Genomic DNA, 19,130 nt, shown 5'->3' with positions numbered 1-19,130 from the left:
AAATTCAGTTTGTGCCCGGCTGGAATTCTGACACCCAAGTCTTTGATTAATCGGAATAAAGCTGTAAAAGGAAAAGCCTGGAGCAAAATTCACCAGATTTGAACTGCTACGACATTTCACACAAAAGCTCTTCCATCCGTAGGTGATGGACATGCTCTAGACTGTAGAAAAAGAAAGAAGTCCCTCCCTGCTTGTGCTGTGTGAACACCGTGGGCTAAATGCACGTTCAAGAGGTGCGTTCAGTGCGTCCTGGAACAAACATCACGTCCGATGGCTCAGTAGCTTTAGACACGGCTAAGATTTTAAAAAATGTTAATGACTTTAGTTGATTAAAACTTAACACTGTTTTGATAATTGATTTTCAACTTTTTCTTTTTACTTTTAGAAACCTTTGCTCATTTTACCAAAACAGATTTTATTGTCTTTATTGTAACTTTTTTAACAAAACCTTTTCATCCAAAACAGTTTCAAATTAAGATGATTTGAAAAAAAAATTACATTCAGATAAACTAAATAAAAAAAAAAAAAAAAGATTCTTGTTTGGTGAGAATTGAGAGCTGGTAGTCTAGGGTTTTATCCATTAATCCGTTCTTTGTGCCTTAAGTGTCTTCATTTTGACAAAAGTTGGAAAACTCTTACTTAAGTGTTATCGGTGGCATGTCCATCTTTTCTAATAGCATAAGCGCGGCAGACACAGGCTTTTCAAACGGAAAGAAAAAAGTGATAGAACCCCTTGGGTTTATGTCATGGACATTTTCTTTAGTGACGAAGAACAAACATGGTAAAAAAAATAAAAATAAAAAAAAGACTGGAAAGGAAGGGAAGAGTGAGAAATGTTGAACTCAGGTGTTTCCTTTGGATCCGTTTGTTAAAAAAACCAAACCATCTTCAATAGTGAAATCTAAGGCGGTTGGAGGAAAAGGACAGAGCTTCAAGCAAAAGGACGGCTGAAGAAATTTCAGACAGGAGAAACAGTTCATGGTCAGCCTTAAATGAAAACAAGTGTTGCATAGCAGAGTGAGAATGTAAAGTGTCGTAGCGGTCGCACGGTGTTGGACAGCACATCGAAGAGCGCCTGTCTCTGCCTTCTGCCATGAGGTGGAGGCAGGGATGCACATTGATCTGTGGAGCTGCAGAGACGCTGGACAAACGGAAGCTAACAAGCAAAACACAGGAGAGGTAGGGTAGTGGTATGGGACAGATCACTTCAGAGCTGAACATAGAGCACACTTTGATAGGAGGAACAGCCACATCAGAGAAGAAAAACGGTTGCAGTTTAAAGACAAACAGGAATTTTAAATCCACTGTTTTTTTTGTGTGTCTGAATACCAAAGGATGGCAAGAAACGATTGAAATTTTCATAAATACCCATAAAATAAAAGCGGTTCTGATTTCGAAAGAAAAAAAAATGAAACCATAAGATTTTCTTATAATTTGGGAGGCCATTTACAAAAAAAAACTCCTAATGAAAGGTGTTTCTCTTCCACATTTAAGAGGCCTATTCAACTTTTTCTGACATAGTACATACACTGTTTTCTACAAACACACAATCAGCAAAACTGTACAAAACAGTCCAGAGTCGATGAATAGAAACCTGATTGATGCATCCCAGTCATTAGCTGCAGACGCTGGCAGTTTCTCCAGATGGAAAGTCTGTCCTCTGGTATGAAGTCTAAAAAGTTTCAAAACAAACGTATTTTCTTTTTTTTCTTTTTTTTTTTTCATAAACTGCCTCCGTTCCACCAATCCCAGATTTTTTTCTTGGTCTTTCGGTGAGTGAAGCCTTTGAAGATCTTGACTTTCTTTGTCCACGTTCCATTTCAGAGTCTGCAGAGACACAAATGGTGAGAAAAGTTTTATTTTTTTGGTGAATTTTCTAAAACATGACCATATGCTTAAAAACTTTAAAGATGAAGAGATCTTAGTTAAGTTTTTACTGGAGCATTGATTTTGTAAATGGGTAAAATGAAACCAAACTAAAACTCAACATCCCAGAAATAAAAGTTTAATTCTGCAGAAATGTTCAAATGGTTTAATAAGTTAATGGGCTATCTGACTTTATTATAGTGTTTAGGCTCAAACCATTGACTGTATTAAATGAGAACTGGACTGAATGAGTTTGGCGTCAACCATAGAAAACTGTTTACTCTCAGCTCCAATGAGATGAAGTCATTTCAGTCGCCATATTTTGCAATAATAACGCCACCATTTTGGAACCAGACATCTTCAGTACGCAGTGGTTGGTTCGAGTTGGTCTGAGTCTATGTTTCTATGGCAACCACTCTCACCAATCAGGGGTGAGCCTTTTAGAAGTCCACACACCCCTACCACTCGAAAGCGGGCTCGGCAGAATCTGTCAATCACTTCGAACATTCAGCATGAGACCAGATCCTTTTATTGAGGCATCTGACAGGTCAGTTTATAACTTGAACAAAAGGAAAAATTTCAGTGAAAAAAATGTCAACTTAGCAAGAACATGGTAAAAAAATCAAAAAGTAGAGAAGAAGGATTACTGTTGAAAATGTAATAACTCAGTAACAGCTATTTATTTCTCTATAAACTTGGAATTTTTGGAGCCAGTTGGTACTTCCTGTTTGGAACGCCAGGGAGGCGGAGTCACTCAGTCCAGTTCTAAATGGTTAAAATCTAAAAACAAAAAAAAAAACCCATCAAGATCAGCTAAAAATTACAGCAAAAATATTTAGCTGCCAGATTCTGATTATAAAATTCAAAGATATTTTTTAACATGCGTCTGATTTTTTATTTAAGCTTGCAGAGAGTGAATTGTCTCAAATCTTTAATGGAATTGCAGACCTTCTGTCTTGTGTCCCAGCTTTAAAAACATCCAAACATAAACGCACAAAAACCTGAACACAGGAAAAAAACAAAAGGTTTGGATCCCTGAGACTAAATCTACAAAACATGTTTTGAAATATAAAACACCAGCTTTATCAAGTCATGCTCCTCCATAACAGACATCTGATAAATGTAAAGAAGCATGAGACTGGATGTATTTCTCTTCCCATTTTAAACCCAAACCTAACTCTCATCCTTCAGCTGAACTGCAGCTGCTAGGATTAGAAAAGAAATGCATCTTGATATGTTGTCCTAACAGCTACAAACTGTTTATGGCAAAGATGATTTAGAAAAGATGCATTCTGGAGAAAAACTGTTGGGACACAAGGCTGAAAACGAGCTTTAATGAAGGTGCCAACACAGTTTTGTTGTTGTTTTTTCGGTGTGTGCTCATGTTTCTGCTGCTTGCTGTGTCCCCTTAAACAGATTCAGCCCTTAACGTCACCTCCCTCTCATTGTCTCAGCCTCTCTGTCTACAAATAGTGACCCTGGAGCCTACGGCACCAACACAACAAAGAATTTCTGTGCAAACCCAGGTGGCAAATGCGACCCAGGCATGCATTTCATCTTCCCTTTCAGAAGGCGGCGTTTGTTTTTGAGAAGCAGGAGCAGGTGACGGGGCTTGAGTTTTCCCCCTGCAGCTTGGCGGTGACTCAGACCCCAAACGAGGATCACCTAGAGGCAGACTAATCACCTTTCAGTTGAGACCGCCGAAGCTGTTGTTGTTCAGTCCTCCTCCATCCTTTGGGAGGTTTAATTACTCACCATCAGCTGTGTGTCTGTTTCAACACAGAAAGCATTAAACTAATTTGGGCTCAGACTGACAGCCCGGATTAGAGTGCAGCAATTCGTTTAGATAAAATAATCACAGCGGATAATGGCGTTCACAGGTGTTTGTGTTGGAAATTAATCTCACCTTCATCAGCTCTAATTTACACTGGGAGTGTGCGCGTCTTTTCTTGAAGTAACACATGAGTGGACATGTGAAATTTAATCACAGCATCGTCTCAATAAATCTGCCTAACGCTCAGCTACCTTTTATTGTGCTCTCAGGTGCGGTCCCATCCAGAATCATTTCTTAAAAGGCCAGGCCAGGATATGTTAAGCCTCCTTTGTGTCTGTAAGGATAAAAAAGGATGAAAACAGGACAGAAAGCAAAACCTTTACTTGCAAATGCTTCAGCCTTTTAGGGTTTTCTGTGCAAATCATCCTCTGATGCTTTACTGTTAACAGTGGTAGCTTCAAAATAGGAAAGAAAATAAAACAAATTTCTAGAAAGTTGTAAAATATCTGTCCATTCATAATCCAGAACAAGAAATCTTATATATTACATGAAGATATCAAAATCTAGAAACAAGGAGTTCCACACAAGCTTTCAGAAAGAGAAATATAAGCTAAAAAAGTTAATACTTCAGATTAAATTTTAAGTAGCTCAATAATAGGTATTTTTTGTTGCTGCTTTTGCACAAAAGGTTTGTATTTTATAATTTTTAATGTATCTTGTAGCTGATGCAGTCACAAAAAACTAGTGTAATAAATGAAAATTAGTCATTTTAGAAAGAAATGTGACAAAATGAGAATACAGGCTTAGTACAAGTTAGTCCATCTTACTTATTCTTCCATTGAATCTGCATTTTTTTCCCCAAAATTATGATAATGACTGCCAGACTAACTTTATCCAACTTGAAAATAAAATCCTAAAAAATTAACTAGAAATTACTGAGAAACTTGAGTTGTTTTTTTTTTATCTTAAATTAAGCTTTTTGTATTGTCAAAAGTATCAAGCGAAATAAAATGACTTTAAGTCTGTTTAATAATAATTTCCTTTTTTTTTTAACCTCCTGAGTCTCAATGAGACAAAATATTCTTGACTGTGCTGATTTTGAAAAGCAAAGAGTAGTCAAAGCATTTAGAACAGCGTCAAACTGGGTCAAAGTTGTGGATTGTCTAAAATTTTAAATAGGAATTTAATAGTTTGAAGTGTAAAAGAACATTTTTTTGCTCTAATTTCTGCAAAAATGAGTTCCTTGTGCTTTTCCTAAAGCCTAAAGACCCAGATTTAGAACCTCTGTATTCTTACAAATCCAGAGAAGGACACCACATTATGGAAAGAGCAGCGTTTAACAAGAATGCAAAGACATTCACCTGACAAAAGAAAAAGTTTTAGTTGGCTTTACTTTACTTGGAAAAGTGTCAGTAAAGATCAGTCTTTTGGCAGCAGCTAGGAGAAGAAGTTAAAACCCTTTCAGCTGTGTCTGATTATTCTGCCAGCAGACTGAGAACAGCCTGTCACCATCACTGTTCTGTTCTAAACTCCAGGTTCCAGTCCTACAAAGCTCTGTCAACTCCGCTGTGATGACAGCAGAATTCAGTCCACGCCCAAACTTTAGATTTTTGTTTTCAAGCCTTCTTTCATGACCCATTTCTCTTTTTTCCATGGATGAACTAGCGTGAACTATTATAAAGCAAAGCATTCTTAGATGGCAAACCCTCTTTATTCAAAAAGAAGCCCGTCAGTTGAATGAGACGTTTGCAAGTGATCAGAACTCCTCCAATCTCCCAGCATGCCGTTTTCCAAACCACAAACATTGAAATAAATGTGTTAGGGCAACACTCAGAAGAGTCACAGTCCAATAAAATCCTCTTTAAAAAGAAGAAAGCTCAGGTCATGAAAATTTAGTGTCCAGAAGAGCGAGGCGATAAGAAAAAAATCCTTTTCTTTTCAGGGCTTTTTTGATTAACAAGTGTCCAAATATGTCTGGAAAGATGTCTGTGCTTCTTCCAGCTGGCTGCCGTGTTGTCATGCAGCTAAATGAGATTAGGGGAAACGTGCAGCTCCACAGCATTCGCCTGCTGAGTTGTGTTCAGTATTTACTGCTGTTTTCTCTTTTACGGGCCTGCATTTAGCCTGATGGTTGCTGGATTAGACCAAACAAGGTTCAGTGTTAATGAAATGTGGCAAATCCAAGATGAATTCAACCCTCACAGGCCGTGTTTCCGTCGTCCACACGAGACTGGGAGAAAAGCCGCCAGCGAAGAACGTGGCGTTTGCTCAGGCTGCTTCTATGTTGAACTGAGCGGATAGTCAAGTACTGTGTCCAGTTTAACTTTGGTTGGCTGAAAACCAGACAATAAACAGTGTTTTCTTTATTCAGTTCTCCTTATGTCGCTTTGGAAACATATTTATTCCTGTTTACCTAAACAGATTACACAGAGGAGATTCAATCCTGAAAGCAGGTCTACACTATAGAATGGGGTGTGCAGTGAGACTTCATCAATAAGAAAATCAATAAATGTGTAAATTATGATCAGTTTTATTTTATGATAAAAGAGAATGACTAAAAATACCACTGAAAACTCTGAACTGCATACATATGTGGTGGAATTATATGCTTTTTGTACACAAACTAACATTCTGTAGAGTTTTGAAAAGCTGAAACTCAAACAGAGGAATAAATGGAACTTGAATGAATTAATTCAGCTTTGTGTTTGCGGCTTTGCAAATGCATCATCAAAATTCACCGCATATAAAATCATCTCTGTGGAATTTGTGGTCAAAAGCTTGGGTTTAAAATGAAAAATGAAAGTGTTGCTAATATGAGTAAAGCAACGGACACAACGGGCATGTGATGTGACGCGTGTTCAGTAAACCGCTAAATGCGGGTTCTTGAATGTCTGTTTAGCCTATGGTGTTCACACTGGAAGAGCAGGGAGGGGCTTCCTCTACTTTTTTTGTTTTTTACTGTTTACTAGTACATGTCCCCCACCTACAGATGGAAGAGGCTTGCCAGGAAAGGTTGAAGTGGTGCAAATCTTTTTCTTTCACAGCTCTATTAAGAGTTGTCTAGAAGTCTATAAGACTTGGTGTTATATGATTCCGTAATTATTCGTTTCTCCTCAATGATCAATATTCCAACGGTTGGCACTTCGGTGAAGTAAAAGGGGACGCCGTCCTTATGTCATTACCAAATTCAAGTCCCTGATTGGTCAAAGTTCAACTGGTTTAACTTGCAGCACACATTCAATGGCCACGCGCTTTGTACTTAGACCCATAAAGAACGACCTTAAAAACTTTCACGGTGAAACGAGTGAAGCCGAGAGTTAAGAATGCTGAAGCTCAAAACACACATTTATCCCTTGTGCTATCTTAGATGACCCCACCCTTGCATTGACGTGTTATTCCTACCATGACAAAGGTGGATAAAGGTGGAAAGATTTCATGTAATCCATGGACACCAGTGAGGTTCACAAATCATTGAAGACAAAAGCTTCAGAGCACTGTCTAGTGGGTCTAGATGACCCAACTCCCAATGGTAAAGTGCCTAGGATAGCACAAGGGTTACACACGTTTATATACACTTTTCATTTAAAAGTAGAAGTGTGAACGCAGCTTTGCTTCCATCCATCCATCCCTCCATCCCTCCATCTTCTTTCGTTCATCCGGGACCGGGTTGTGGGAGCAGCAGTCTAAGCAAAGGTGCTCAGACTTCCCTCTCCCCGGCCACATCCTCCAGCTCCTCGGGGGGGGACCCTAGACGTTCCCAGGCCAGCCGGGAGACATAGTCTCTCCAGCGGGTCTACCCTGGGGCCTCCGCCAAGGGGGACATACCCGGAACACCTCCCCAGGGAGGCGTCCAGGAGGCATCCGGTCTAGATGCCCGAGCCACCTCAACTGGCTCCTCTCGATGTGGAGGAGCAGCGGTTCTACTCCGAGTTCTAGCTTTACTTCCTTTAGTAGCTTTACTTGGTGAAAAACCAAAGCAGAATCACCAAAAGGGGAGTTGATTTGTATAAAATCAAGTTTTCTCCAAAAGAACCTAAAGAATAGTTTGATACACCTTTCAAATTGAAAGCGTTTTAGTTTTCTTTCCTGATCTGATTAAACCTTTAAGCTGTGGCAGTTTTAAAATCAGACTTGTGATTGCTTGTTAAAACATTTTAAAAATATTACATTCCTAAAAAAATGTTTTTTTTTTAAACCTCACAGTTTAACCTGCAATATTTCTGAGATTTCTAGTATATTTGACCACGTTGAAATGTAGTAAACTACATGTTTTTGTAAAAATCTTTGTTTGCCACTAGTTTGTTCTGCTTCTCTTGAACAAACTTGAGCCTACACTTCAGCTGGTGTCTGATAATCAAAGCTTTGCATTGACTTACCTGCACAAGGCTCCTTGTCCTGGGACTATTTCACACTCTCCATCTCTGCAGTAGTCCGGTTGGAGGACACACACGCTCTGGCAGGGTAGGCCGTCCACCGACAGAAAGCCCGGCTGGCAGTGACACTCTGCCTCCTTCGTCCGCCGGTTGACTGTGCAGCGAGAAAACTCGTCGCAGGCAAGGAACTTGCAGGGATCAGCTTCATCAGCTGAGTGGAGAAGGTCAAAGAAAAGAAGTCTATCAGCATCAGCATTTTTGAGGACCAAAGCCAGGTTCACAGATGTTACACATTTAGAGACTAAATTACAATTACTTGTTTAAAAGAGTTGTAAGAAAAAAGCATCTTCTCTTAAAGATAACAGTGTAAGTTTCTAAAGCTGCTTTTTGTACAACAAAAAACAAACATGAAGATATTTAAAGCCTGGAATTTCTGGTCTGGGCCGGAAAGCTCAGATGCAGGTGGTTAGCATTGGGTTGGGGAAAGGTACCAGCTTTTACTGCTCTTCCTAAGGGTTGTTCTTTTTTATATCTCTTATTTTTTGTATTATTGGGGCTTGCTCACTATGTTTGCATTTGTAATCAAGGTATTTTAGGCATACGAGGTGTACCTTTATCCGATTTTAGGGAAAAAATTCATTTACATGAACAAAAAGAAAATCAAAGATTTTGTGAATGAACCAGCCTCAAAGGCAAATTTCACCTCTAAAAAATCTTGAGCAGACTGAATTGAGTGGGCCAAGTTCTCAGAAGTTAAATATGAACCATGGCTATATTCAACTCCTGCAACTTAAGGATAACATGCATCAGCAAGTTTTCATAAAGTTAAAAAAATGGGGGCATGAGAGTGTTGGGGGCATTAAATAATCCTTTAATCTGTTTTAATAGCACTCCCAGTGGTCTTTTAATTATGATGTTTTTTTGGACAGTTTCTGCAGAGTGGCAGGAGTTCATTTGAAAGTCGCCTCTCAGTTGTGGGCGGGACTGTTGGCACCCCGCCCCTTTTTTCCTTAGCCGTTGCGCAGTGGAGCTGGGAACTTATAGCTCCGGAGTTACAATGATTTAAATAAAGAAATACTCTGAAATGCTATTTTAAGCTTGGTTTTTTTTTCTACATATGTCTCCTCCATCACCAGAGAAATACCACAGGAACAAGTTAAAAACACCAAAAACACAATTTTCATCATAGTAGGTCTTTAAGGAACATAAATATGGCGGAACCTAAACAAATATAGCACACATTCAAATACTTTACTGTATTCTAAAGGCCTTTTCTTATTTATTTATTTCATAGTTTTGTTGGTAGCAATGTCACATAAGCCATCACATGGTTCTGGACTAATAAAATGAACCAAAAATTGTATTAAATTCATATTTTAAACAACAAAAATGAATCCTTTTAAGTTCTAATAATCCACAAATAGAGGCTGCAGCTCCTCCCTCTGTCCAGGACTTTTGGTCAAAACGTCTTATTAAACTTGGAGAAATGGTTCTTTTTTGAGTGACTGTACCCGGTTCTATGTCCAAGGAGCGGGTGTCTATCTGGATGTGCAGTTTCCTGGCAGCGGACAAGCAAAAGTCCTGGAGCACACAGTGGACAGCCTCTGTGATGTTGTACGGCACAGACTTGGTGAATTTCATCTTGCTGTTGACAACAACGCTGCCCTTCCTGAAGTTGAGAATCTCCAATTTCTTGAAGCCAGTTAGATTTGCCTGCAAGTACGGCAGCAGCTGCAAATGGAAGCAGAAGGTTGGGTGAGGGCTTTAAATTCCTCGAGGGAGTCAAGAAAAGTGACAGCTGATTCAACAACATTAACCATATGTCTTCAAACAATAAATGTAGCTTTTATTCATTAAACTACAGAACTTATTCATTTAAAAACAGTGAGAGATATGATATATTTAACTAGAATTCTAAGATTAAAAAAAAAAACAGCATTAAAGAGTTAAAATGACAACAGAAACTCCAGCATAGACAATATGTTTTTTTACAGAAAGTCAATTTGACATTTTCTTTCTTTTCACTGCAGGTTCAACACTTTAAACAGGACTTGTATTTTTTCTAAAATAGAAAGGAAAGTTTTATTTTCACTTCAATGCTCTGGGTTGCATACAACATTTAGAAGTGCATCCCCAATTGGAACAGTACCTCTACTGTGCTTTTGTGTTACTGTAATACACCTATTTTCTGTGTATATAGGCATATATACTTAATAGTACTCACTACATCCAGGAAAGTGGTTTCCAGGGATTTGTACTCGGATGACGTCTTGTTGAAGAGGTCTTCAGAAAAGTCCAGGTTGGTGACACGCAGACTGAAGAACACCACAAGTTCCCGACCGTGGCTGGCGGTGGTCATTGAGGGTGTGGTAATATACTTCACAGGAGGTGGGGATGTGCTGCGTTCCTCCCCTCCTAGAGTGAAACCACTTCCCATATCCCACAGCTCGTTTGCGTCCAAACCTGGCTGGCTTCTATGGTCCAGTTCCTCCGAAAGAAGCCAAATTGGTTCATCAACCTCTACATCCACACTATCTGGTGGGCTGGAGTGGCTCTCTGTTAGTTCTTCCCTTGGCTCTTCAAAGACTTCACTAAAAGTGATGGTAAGTGGCTCATGTTGCTCCACCTCAACCTTTGGCTCAGTTTCATCCCCTCCTGTGAACACGTCCATAGAATGTGTGGATTTCTCTGCTACCTCAAAGAGTCCAGGGTCTACAGTTGGCCCTGAAAGCTGCCCTTTGGATGCACCAGCAGGCGCTGTGAGGGGGGTTTCTGGAGCTCTTGTAGCTGCCAGACTAATGTCTTCATCTGTTTCCATCTCCCTTGGTAATCCTCCTGTGTCCTTTTTTTCTGAAACTGTTCTCAAAACAAGAGACACAATTGAGTTGGAAGTCCAAAGGCATTCAAATATTCCATTGTGTACAATCTTAGCCTAATAGTATAAATTGAAAAGTAATATTTTGTTGAAAAATTCTGAAACAATCTACAATTCCTTTAAAAGCCTTGCCTAATTAAGAAACATTTAATTATTTTGGTATTTAATATTTTGGAGCTGTATTTTATCAGTCATCGTCAGGTCCTTTCTTTTCAAAAGGCATCAGACTCTCTCTTACCTGTGCTTGTAGTTGCTTCAAAGTCATCACTCTTGGTTGTTTTTGCTGTCGTAAAGGCACTGCGGTCACTCTCCACCTGGATTTTTTCGCCATCCTCCTCCTCCTTGGTGTAAACGATTGGATACTCAAAGTCAGGCGCCTCTATTCTTTCCTCAGACAATGGGTCATGCGCTATGATGGGTATGTTATCCTCCTCCTTTGCTGGATGTGTGAGTGGATCTTTGATAACTTGAACAGAATCTCTGCCCATTAGAGGATCCTCCAAGTTATCTAAAGTGTGAAAGATTTTGATTGATTCTGCAGGTGGCTCAGTAATGTCCTGTTTGGGTCCTGTTTCAACAATCCCAACATTGCCATCATCCGGGAGGGTCTTTGAAACATCAGCTCCCTCTAAGATTTCAACAACTAGACCTTCTTTGGATTCTGCTTCAGGCTCTACAGGTAACTCTCTCAGTGTTGGTAAGATGTCAACTCTGTCTTTGTCTGGATCAAGTTCTGAATTTGGCTTTAGACTATCTGATGCTGGAATTGGTGGCTCTAAAGGTTCCCCAAGCTCCTCATCTGGTTTAAGATCCACAGGTGTTTTCACTTGTGGAGGTTGAACTGCAGGCACCTGAGGTGCTTCTAATTCCTTCTTAGGTTCTGGTGAGGGAACAAACATAAACTCGTCCTCCTCTTCCCTTGTTCCAGGGATCCCTTCTTTTTTCTCCTTGGTTTCATCCCTTTCCTGTCCTAGCTTAGACTCTGGTTTTGATTTCATGTCTGTCACTGTTTCAAAAACTTTCTCCACTGGGGCTGGAACTGTAAAGCCATCGTCCTCTTTTGAAGGTTGAGACGTGTCCTCGATTGCTTTAGTGCCATAGTCATAAACCTCTGGCACAGGTTCTTCCACCTCAGAAAGTCCCTCATCTGTAATTCCACCTGGTTCTGGTCCCATCCCTGCTGATTCAACTCCAGTTTCTTCTAAATCCTCAGGTACCATTTCTTCAGGCACTTCAGGAACTTCAAGTAATGTTTCTTCAGAAACTTTAGGAAGTGTTTCATTAGAAACCTCAGGTGATAAATCTTTAGAAACTTCTAGTAGCATTTCATCCGGAACCTCAGGTGGGTTTTCCTCAGAAATGCCAGGTGTTGGTTCTTCAAGAACCACTTCATGAGAGACTTCAGGCACTTCATGCACAGACACTTCAAGTGGTGTTTCTTGAGAAACTTCAGGTAGCAAGACTTCTAAAACTCTATCTGTAGTTTTTGTAGACGTTTCAGGCACTGGACCTGCTTTTGAACTCTCCGTAACGTCTGGAATTGTTATCTCTATAACACTCTCTTGAACTGTTTCTTCTTCTTCTGCTGTTAATTCAACAGTTCCTTCTTTCTCTGCACCTTTGAGGAAAATGTCATGTAACGTGTCATTCAGTGATGTCTTTGTATCCATTTTTTCTTCCTCAAAATCTACAACTTGTTCTGAAATATCAAGATCCTTTTCCCTTCCTTCTTGTCCTAAGATTTCCTGAGCTCCTTTATCTGCTTCTAAGACCACAGTCGATTCCTTCTCAGACTCAGAAACTTGAACAATTTCTTTATCTGGTACTAAAGGCTGAGTTATTTCACTTTCTTCCTCCTTGTCTGACTCAGTTTTTATACCAGATATCTCAGATAAATCTTTGTCTGAAGCTTCCTTTGCGTCTTTCTCAGCTTCTGACATTTTCTCCTCTTTGTCTAGTTTTGAAATTCCAGTTACATTTACTGGTTGTAAAACTTCCTCTCTGTCTTTACTTGGTTCTAAGACTTCAACTAATCCTTCATCTGGCTCACTGCTCTTAATTTCAGGTTGTGGAGCATCAATATCTTCCAGTGGCTCAAGAACTTCAGTTTGATCGAGTTTTGGCTGCAAAACCCCAAACGATTCATCAGTGGTGACTTCAACCTTCTCGTCTGGTACAAGTTCAGATTTGGTTTCTAAATCTGTAAAATCCTTTGAATCAATTTCTAAAACATCACTAGGTTTATACAGCTCTGGAACTTCTAAATATATCTTCTCTCCATTTGGAAGCAAGTTAATGTTTTCATCCTCCTTGAGGGTTGCAATTGGCTGTGTGGGTGTCTGGCCTGTGAAGATGGCATCAATCGGTTCCTGTTGAAGTGTAGTTGTGGTTGCCGAAATTGTAGTGGCAAACTGATCAATATCCAAACTTAGACTATCTCCTTCTTTATCAGGAAGATGCAGGTCTTCCTCTAATATCAGGTTAGGAGACAGAGTGACAAATGGAGCATCTGTCTGCAATTCAAGAATTGCAGGAGAGGTTGGAATGTAGTCACGTACAAGTTCACCAGTTTCATTGTGATGAATGGTTTCAATCTCATGTGTAATGATGAGCAATTCGTCTTCCTCTCGTTCTTGACCTGGTGGCTTGGGATCACCGACAGAAATTACCCTGTACTCATCCTGGGTGTCGATGGTAGGAGGGCGGAGTTTGCTGCTTGTTGTCGGCCAACTACTTTGACTTGCTGTCTCTTCATACTCAACAGCTGTGGAATCCAGCAAAGTCACAAGATCGCTTCCTTTCTCCTTGGTGGTAAGTGGAACCAGCAGCTGAGGCTTTTCTGTCTGTGGCTCGTCAACCACAACTTCAAGCTCATTATGGGAGTCACTAGGCTGGGAGAGATTAAGACAAAAAACATATGCTTGGTAAGGACTGGTTTATACTTCATAGCGATCAGCCATTGCATCAATCGTATTGGGTCCCTACCGCAATAGTGTGTTCTATATCCTACAAACGTGAAAATGTTGTGTTTTTTTATTTTTCGGAATTTAGAATAAAATGTCTAACCCCTTACTGTGTTTAGAATGCAGTTTTAGCTACCTTTTTCTTTTTTTTAATCCTGGGAAGTGAATAGGGGTTGGAAGTTCAGGTTGAATGGTGTAATAAGCACACAATTGTACTACGGGGTTAAAACTACAATCGTGGATGATTTCAACAGCTTGTGTCACATTTTGCAGAAATCAGGGTGATTCCCTTCCAATGACCTTGTGACCAATGCGACCCAAGCGATTACTAATGACTAAGAAGTATTAACCAGCCCTACATTTTAGGGATATCTGAACATTTGATGTTTGATGCATTAATTAAGAGAGTATTGGAAAAAAACAACATTTGGAAAACAATTTGTAGTATCTGTCCAGTCTCTTACCTTGGTTGGTTTAACAGCGGAGATGGTCAGTGATGGCAGGGTTTCTTCTGTTCAGAAAAAAATGAATTTTTAGAATGGGAAACTTTAGGAAAACACCTCATTAGGTAAAAGTGGTCAACCTAGCAAACCTAATTAAACAACAAATAAATACACAAAACACACGTCATCATACTGCTCATAAAAGACATGACTTAAGTGTTTTGGAGGTATTGGGTGAGCACTTTTTGTTATGACAAACAGAAGTGATGTTGGTACCATTGGAAAAACACTTAGACCTCTGGTGTGGATGGACCTTAAATGAAGGTTACATGGACAGTATCAGACATCATGGTATAGAGGAAGAAGTTAAACCAATTTAAGGTCACCCTCAAACATAAAATTTCCAATTGTTTTCTTTGTAACTGAGCTGAATTGTTTGATTCCAAATAGTAATGAATACTATGTCAGCTGGCGTCTGGGGTCTATACCTGGGGTCTATATTAAGACTTCTAAATCCTTTCACTGTATTGTCCTTGGCTGGCTTTTAACTAACTGGACGATTGATGAGCTAATTTCAAAGATTCATGCAATGCCAAGCTTCAACTTGTTAGCTTTTACCCTGAATTAAAAGAACAGCCCAGACTGCATTAGTAAACTCTTCAATTGCCTCTTCATTGCCTCTGAATGGTCTCATTGGGGAACATGACATGATGTCTTTTGTTATCCTGATGATCTCGTCTTAAATGATCCTAACAGCCTGAGCAAAGTCATCCATTCCAGGAATGAGGAGCTTGTCTTGGAGGTATTAAGACTTTAATGTCAAGCACATTTAACTTGCAAACTTTGGTTAAAGTCTGTCTATGAAGACTCTCATTCATCCAGGTTGATTCCACCATTGTAGTAGGTTTAAGGGCTGTCATCTGGACTTAGTTTTTAAAGTTAGAAGATGTTTCACCTCTTATCCAAGAGGCTTTCTCAATTCTGAAGTAGCTGGTAAAAGTTTGGTTAAAGTTGTTTCCATTAAAAGTGTTTTTGATATTCTACCTCTGGAGGATTTTACCTTAAATAAAAATTGTACTGTGGTAAATCTTAATTGCCAAATAGATCTCTAGAAAGGAATTTGTTTACTTGTGTATTATTGTCACTGTTAAAACATCCCTCTCCAGAGTAATGACAAACCACGGTCCATACACTGATTCCATCCAAGCTCGATTACAAAAAGTTGTAACCAGATATCCAGGAACACTCAAAAGATCTTGAAATGCTCCTGCCAAATTACTAACATGTATGGCAAAGTGGGATCAGGCTTTTATTCTGACACCTTGTAAATGTTTCTGTAAATGTGTTTTTTTATTTATTTATTTCTTCTACTTATAAACTCTTGACTGTCTGAGTCTGGGTTATGCTACTGATCTGATTGGTCAGTACAGACCTAAATACCTCTCCCCTTCAGAAAGGACATTTGGTCCCCTTGTTCCTCTTCCCTAAACTTATTGTGACCATATGTACCCAGTGTCTACTCCTTATTGCTGAACCTTATAACTTATGCATTGCATTTATGCATCCATGAGTAATTTAAAATTTACCAAATATTTCATCCTTTAAGATTTTGCACTAGTTTTTTGGGCACTTTGTCATTTTTATTCTTCTTTTTGTTGATCACACTCATTTAGCCATTTGAATGAAGATCCAAAATGTCTGTCAGAACAGTGAGCAGAAGGAAGGAGAAGTCTCAGAAGGGATGTTACCACGATACCTGGATAGAAGTTCAGTGAGTCCAGGTTGACCGGTAGAGATGCCTCTTCACGCAAAGCCTTAGTCACTATTTCCCTGAGTAAAGAATCAGCTGAGGACTCTGGTGTACCCGTATTCATCTCCAAGGTTATTCGAGGGGAATTGTTCTCAAATATAAGAGAATAATGTACAGAGATTCCTCCCGGCCTGTGAAAAGCGGAACGGTCACAGACTCTGAAGCACATAACACATGTTTAAAGTTGTTTGTTCAAGTTGTCATGTAAACATCACCATATAGTCGCTTCACTCCAAGCTAAGTAACTTTTTTTATGTTCAGTGAATACATCGGGCAGTTAAGCCATCAGTCTTTAAGAAAATTGAAACTTGTTAAAAACAACAACAGGCAATGCTCAACCTAAACCAAAGCATAAAAAAACTGGAGTCCTCAATGAAAAACAAGTTCAGTTTAAAAATGAATACATTCATTTAAAAACAAACTTGTGTCTGTTGTTGTTTTTGTGGAAATGCTCGTGTCAGCCTGAGAGAAAGCCGTGAATCCTTCATAGATTAGAGGACAAGCTCCCGCTGAGGCCTTGGCTACATGTTATTGGCCATGACAGCACTAGAATCCACAGGGGAGTCTAATTATTGGAGGGTGCTGTCCAACAATTACTGCCTCCACACATCTCCACGCTGTTCTGCACACCTGCTTTATCTAATGCTGAAAAGAATGTGATCCAGCAAACTTGGAAAAAAATCCAAAACAAACCAGGACAAGATTGATGGAAACCAGCCTCCTAACAATGCCCCATTTAGTCAATAAGCCTAACTAACTTTGGGAATATTTAGGGCTGAACCATTATTGCCTGTGAATCAAACAAGGACCTACATTAGCAGATCTGTAAACTACACACAGGGCCATTAGAAAGCTTCTCCATTCTGTCACTTACCCATCTGAGTCCTGTGTCTCGCTTGTATTGGAAAAGAATAAAGTATTAAAGCAGGAAATGAAAGTGTTACAGGAGAAATCATGATCAAAATAAGTGTTCTAATGCAAAACGATACAGTAGAGGCGTGCAGCTGAAACCAATTCTACCATTATTTCCCATGCCTTCTTTATTGAGATAAGACAAAGGATAAAAAAAGCAACTTTTTTCATTTTTGTTTAGTCAGACGTTGCACAAAACATTTGCTTATTATCTGGTCAAATCTTAATGTTGGTCGCTAATTCATTCAAATGAATGTAGATAGTCAACTTATTTAATGGTGGAAAAAAAGTCACTGCGGAAACCTTTGCTACTGAGGCAACTGACCATTTATTTGCTCTATAGTTTATATCCTTGTCAACTTGAACTTATGGATCATGTTCTTACCTAATTCCTACAACACTGATTGCCTTGAACCCAGGAAGTTTGTCGAAAACATGCAGCATCTGTAAAAGAAAAATGACTTAAATATGATCGATGTCACAGAGGAGCTCGCTCATCATCATTACTCCTCTCCCATAGCAGAGGCTAATGTAATTAACTCTCAGCTGCCAAACGGGAGCTTCTTAGTTAGCTGTCAATGAGTCAGAGTAAAAAAAGGATCGCATGAATGGGAAACGCTCATTGATATCTATCTTTGGTCAAGCTAAGCCCACAGACACTCTTATGACATAATCGTCTTTAAGGAACTAAGGCTCTAGCAGGTAACATCCTGTTAAGAATCGCGTGTGACTCTAAATGATCTGAGTACCTCTGAGTTAGGCGCTGACACGGAGATGCATGATTTCTTCAAATAACTCCTATTGTGGAGTCGGAGAGAAGGAAGGAAATCTTCAGCAGACATGTTTAAATCTTCTCTCTTTCTTTGGGTACGACCTTTGTGCCCTGGGGTTTAAGCTGCTTTACCATCAGCCTGAGCCTGTGAGTTAGCAGCAGCTTGATACGGTGGCAAGATGGAGAAAAGTAGGAAGGAGTTGCCTTACTGTGTATGACATCTGTACTGCACTTATTGATTCTTCAATAAGACACAAAAAAGATGAGTACGGGTGATTGTGCAACAATTCTTTAACACTGAGTACGGTATACTACATATTTCTCAATGTAAAGACTGTTTGTGCCTTAATGGGTGAGGATACGGGCACACCGGGCATATTACCGATGTTGAAAAAGGTGCTAACTATGGGTTCTTGATATGGTGTTCACACTGGACAAATAGGAAGGGGCTTCTTCTTTTTCTACTGTTTACTAACGCATTTGACATTTTACACATTGGTGTAAAATTGGTGCAAGTCCAGCTAGCTTTTCCTTTCACAGCTCTATCCTGATATATGAAAGAGTCATAAAATTCCATCCAGGCACAAACCGCAGTTATTAATGTCTCCTCTATGATCAGTTTTTAAACTGCTGAATGTCCATGAATGAAAAGGGACCCCATCCATACGTCACTACAAAATCCCTGATTGGTCAAAGTTTGACTTGGTTCAACTTTCAAAGTGCATTCAGTGTATGTAGAGCCCGAAAACGATTGAACGTGCGTTGTTGAGGGTGGTGTGAATGTAGCTTTAATAGTTCAGTTTATCTGTGACGTAATTGCAGAACTGGATTATATAGTTGTATAATATAAATTGGTACAAAAAATGCAAAGTTGTTTTTTTATATATTCGTCTTAAATAAAATATCTGGTTAAATCCTCTTTTTTTAATTCATGGACATAATGCATTTGTTTGCCTTATTATTATATATTAAATTTGTGATGACTTGGTAGTTAAATACCAGTTATTGGCATCACTTTGCATTAAAGTGCAATGAAAGCAATTAAAGAGGTTTTTTTTTTTACTGTCAGTGTTTAGCACAGTTTGAACTAATATAGTCATTAGTAACTAATACAAATTGGCTTATAACTCCAAACTATGCGCAGATAAATGAACATTTTTTTCATCCAAATTTCTTTCTGCTTTTTTATAAGTTTTAATACACACAATATTCAATCATTTTAGACCTACTCAAGTTTTTTAATTAACCACCTAATATTTTCTTCTATATTTTTTATTATTCTGCTGGGAAGATGTTTAAATTTTGCCTGAATGATACTTTTCCTTATTTTTTTTACCTCAAA

The 19,130-nt window shown here is 39.1% G+C and overlaps 1 protein-coding gene across 1 annotated transcript in view; it reads right to left on the bottom strand.

Annotated features, from left to right (window-relative positions):
- Positions 1-947: 947 nt before the first annotated feature.
- Positions 948-19,130, bottom strand: part of LOC105357209 (interphotoreceptor matrix proteoglycan 2) — a 32,923-nt gene continuing 14,740 nt past the window's right edge. Inside the window, exons 8-17 of the mRNA XM_011491911.3 lie at positions 17,402-17,460; positions 16,979-16,999; positions 16,051-16,235; positions 14,316-14,362; positions 11,127-13,779; positions 10,238-10,869; positions 9,525-9,744; positions 8,017-8,224; positions 3,892-3,974; positions 948-1,827 (exon numbers count right to left, since the gene is read on the bottom strand). Of these exons, the coding sequence (XP_011490213.1) occupies positions 3,935-3,974; positions 8,017-8,224; positions 9,525-9,744; positions 10,238-10,869; positions 11,127-13,779; positions 14,316-14,362; positions 16,051-16,235; positions 16,979-16,999; positions 17,402-17,460 (4,065 nt within the window). The 3' untranslated portion in view covers positions 948-1,827; positions 3,892-3,934. The remainder of the gene's footprint in view (positions 1,828-3,891; positions 3,975-8,016; positions 8,225-9,524; positions 9,745-10,237; positions 10,870-11,126; positions 13,780-14,315; positions 14,363-16,050; positions 16,236-16,978; positions 17,000-17,401; positions 17,461-19,130) is intronic.

The sequence above is a fragment of the Oryzias latipes genome, chromosome 24 (genome assembly GCF_002234675.1).
Source record: "Oryzias latipes chromosome 24, ASM223467v1".
NCBI classification, from domain to species: Eukaryota; Metazoa; Chordata; class Actinopteri; order Beloniformes; family Adrianichthyidae; genus Oryzias; species Oryzias latipes.
Note: the sequence above shows the minus strand (reverse complement) of the source record. Positions and strands in the feature narration are given on the sequence as shown.